Source organism: Sinocyclocheilus rhinocerous, unplaced genomic scaffold (assembly GCF_001515625.1).
Source record: "Sinocyclocheilus rhinocerous isolate Xijiao unplaced genomic scaffold, SAMN03320098_v1.1 scaffold689, whole genome shotgun sequence".
NCBI classification, from domain to species: Eukaryota; Metazoa; Chordata; class Actinopteri; order Cypriniformes; family Cyprinidae; genus Sinocyclocheilus; species Sinocyclocheilus rhinocerous.
In genome coordinates this window covers 691,619-694,943 of record NW_015652129.1, presented here as the reverse complement: position 1 = coordinate 694,943, position 3,325 = coordinate 691,619, and the positions used below count along the sequence as shown (strand labels likewise).

The following is a 3,325-nucleotide window of genomic DNA, read 5'->3' as shown; positions in this document are numbered from 1 at the left end:
CATGGCAACTATTTTGTTTATAATGTATTTTTCACTTTCTTTAGATCGCGGCATGATGTGTTGCTCTTTAAGCATGCTTCACTTTGTCAGACAGGTTCTATTTAAGTGATTTCTTGATTCAACAGGTTTGGCAGTACTCAGGCCTGAATGTGGCTTGTGAAATTTAACTCCGCTTTCTAAAATAATGTGGTTAATCACAGTTCTTTCATGATTTAACAGGAAGGGGGAAATTAATTTTTAACGTAGGGCCAGATAGGTTTGGACAGCTTTTTTCCCTTAATAAATGAAATCTTCATTTAAAAACTGCATTTTGTATTTACTTGCATTATATTTGTGTAAAATTAAAATTGGTTTGATGATCTGAATCTTTTAAGTGTGACAAATATGCAAAAAGTTTAAAAAACAGGAAGGGGGCAAAAACCTTTTCACGGCACGGTATGTAGCATTCTTATTTATTTGTTTGTCTTTTTGCTTGTAATTAGTTTCTTATTCTTTATTAATAGCTAACTGTTTACTTGTCTTCAGTGAGCTTGAGGTTTTGTTTTTTTTTAATTTAGGCTAGTATTAGTTTTTTGTGATATTGACACTGGTGACGAGAATTATGGAATTTCTATGGTATCACAAATTTTGATATCATAAAGACCTTATTTAAAGCAAAAATAACTACTGTGATATATATTGTTATTGTGAAATAAAATTACTCATAGTGATATAAAATTTGGGTCATATCGCCCACGCCTAATCCCAATGATATTGTTCCTTCGTGTTTTGTGTTTTGGACTTCCCTATTCTCATAAGAATATTTACAGTTATAGTTATCTTCATAGTTATTGTCATTGCTGTGAACAGCCCTTTATTCCCATGTTTGGAATGACATATAGTTGAGTAAATGCCGTAATTTTCATTTTTGCCGCAACCTTTAAATGACTACATCTAAAGAATGCATGCACATTCACTGATTCAGATGACCACATGCAGTGAAATTACAACAAACAACTTACAGCCACAACAAACACACACAAACAAACTGAGAGAACATCTAGAGAGCATCTAGAGATCCATACTCGTCCTGTGCTGGAACAGATGGGCCACTGGAGCCAGCTGTCCCTACAGCATGTGACCCATCCTGAGGGACGTCTGTGTCTGGTGCCAGTGTGAGCTCTCCATCAATCTCATGTTCATGATTCACTAAGGGCATCGCGACGCTGTCCTGTGGGCTGATGGGATTTAAAGTGGCATGAGACTCGGGCGACTCTAATTCGTTTTCTGTGACTTTTGAGCTTACAACATCTGGTTGGACAACGCTGTGAGGGGAAGGAGGCACTGGGACTGGTTCTTCTGAAGGGACCACTGGAGGAACCTCAGCTTGTGGCTCTGGGGAATCACCCAGGTCTACCAGGAGAGTAACATTAGCCGGGTCGGGAGACGGAGTAGATGAGATGGAGGGTTTGGTGTGAGATTTGGGCGTGCTGCTGTTGGGTGGTGTCATGTGGAAGGGGTTAGGAGGGTCAGAGGGAGGTGCTGTGATGCTGGAGGTGAGAGTGGTGCTCTCGCTAACTGGGCTGCTCTGGCTAAGGTCAAAGGTGTCAGTGACTGTGTCGGAGTTAGTGGGCACAGAAAGAGGCAAGTCCAACACCGTGGCGGCAGTTTCCGTAACTTGCCTGTGAGAAGAGGGAGAGAACAGAGACACAGACGGGTGATGTCGACACAGAGGGGAGGCATTGAGGGAGAGGCACCAAATCACTGCAGGTATGTGGTTATAACACATATGCAATACTGATTTGAAATGCAGTATTGCATGTATTACAAGAGTGGTGTTACAATTAATGGTCACTAGAGGGAGTACTTGATTTAAAATAAGAAATATGGTGGGAAAAAATATGTTTATGTTATGGTGGGAGTATGTAGGAAAAACGAGCATGAGACCAAAGACAACATGAAATCAAAATGAATTGTTTAAACTCTCAATAAATGTCCTTAGACTTAGACTCTAAACAATAATAAAAAAAATAAATAAATAATTGTTTTCAACAACATATATGTCTCAAATGGTGTACGGATGGCTAATAACATAATAGCCCACTTTTTAATGATTTTTTCATGGCTTTTTGCTTTTATTTGATAGGACATTGGAGAAGCGACAGAAAAATTCATTGAAAGAGAGGGGGAACAGAACCCTATGTCAGACTCAGAATGTATCATCACATTATGGATGTTATAGCTGCTGTATGTAATATTTTATAATACTGTCATCCCATGCATAAAGATGCACTTTTAAGCTATTTTAAATAGGTACGTTTTTACATTTTTTTCCCTTATGCTTACCAAGGCTGCATTCATTTGATCAAATACACATTAAAACAGTAATACTGTGGACATAATATTACAATAAAAAAAGTCTTCCATTTTAATATATTTTAAAATGTAATTTATTTCTGTGATAGCAAAGCTGAATTTTCAGCAGCCATAACTCCAATCTTCAGTGTCGCATGATCCTTCAGAAATCATTTTAATATGCTGATTTACTGCTCAACAAACATTGTTGAAACCAAGATACTTTTTTTCAGGATTCTTTGATGAATAGAAAGTTCAACAGAACAGCATTCATTTTGAAATAGAAACCTTTTTTAACATTATGAATGTCTTTACGGTCACTGTAATGTTACTGTTTTGTACATTATTGTTTTGATCAATTTAATGCATACTTAAAGGAAACGTGTTTGAAAACTGTTTATATCTTTCACAATTCCATTTGATGTCACTAGCGGTGCAGAAATTACACACTGCAGCTTAAAATGCATTGCAAAATGTTGTTTCATGTTGTCTTTAAGTTTAAAAAAAGAAGATAGATATTGGAGGAGGATTCAAATGGTTATATTTAGGGTGTAGGAAACACTGATTTAATGGCACTGCATATGTTCTGTGGTTATGTGATTAAGTGATTGAGTACTATCACATAACATTGAGCTTACTCTGGTTCGGTCAGCGGTGTGGTCTCATTGGGCTCAGGATGGCCTTCTGCGTCGTGATTGGCTGTGGCCTCTTCCTCTGTCCTCACTTCTACAATGGGCTCTTTAGACACATCTTGACTACATGCAAAGAGAAAGCACACACATCTGCTCATTATACAGCAATGAGTAGAGTTTGATGAGGTCACTAAAGTCGTGGCATAAGAGAAGCTCTTGTTTCTTTCAGAGGTTGGAGAGCTTTAATAGAACAGCATATGACTGAAAATATTCATGCTTAACATTCATACGCTTTACAATGCAGGGCCCTTGACAGCTCTCGATGTGCGATATGAGCTTATTTGAGTTGGTTGATTATA

The 3,325-nt window shown here is 37.7% G+C and overlaps 1 protein-coding gene across 1 annotated transcript in view; it reads right to left on the bottom strand.

Annotated features, from left to right (window-relative positions):
- LOC107713451 (neural cell adhesion molecule 1-B-like) overlaps positions 1-3,138 on the bottom strand; it is a 4,963-nt gene extending 1,825 nt beyond the window's left edge. Inside the window, exons 1-2 of the mRNA XM_016518953.1 lie at positions 2,973-3,138; positions 1,065-1,661 (exon numbers count right to left, since the gene is read on the bottom strand). Of these exons, the coding sequence (XP_016374439.1) occupies positions 1,065-1,661; positions 2,973-3,124 (749 nt within the window). The 5' untranslated portion in view covers positions 3,125-3,138. The remainder of the gene's footprint in view (positions 1-1,064; positions 1,662-2,972) is intronic.
- Positions 3,139-3,325: the final 187 nt, after the last annotated feature.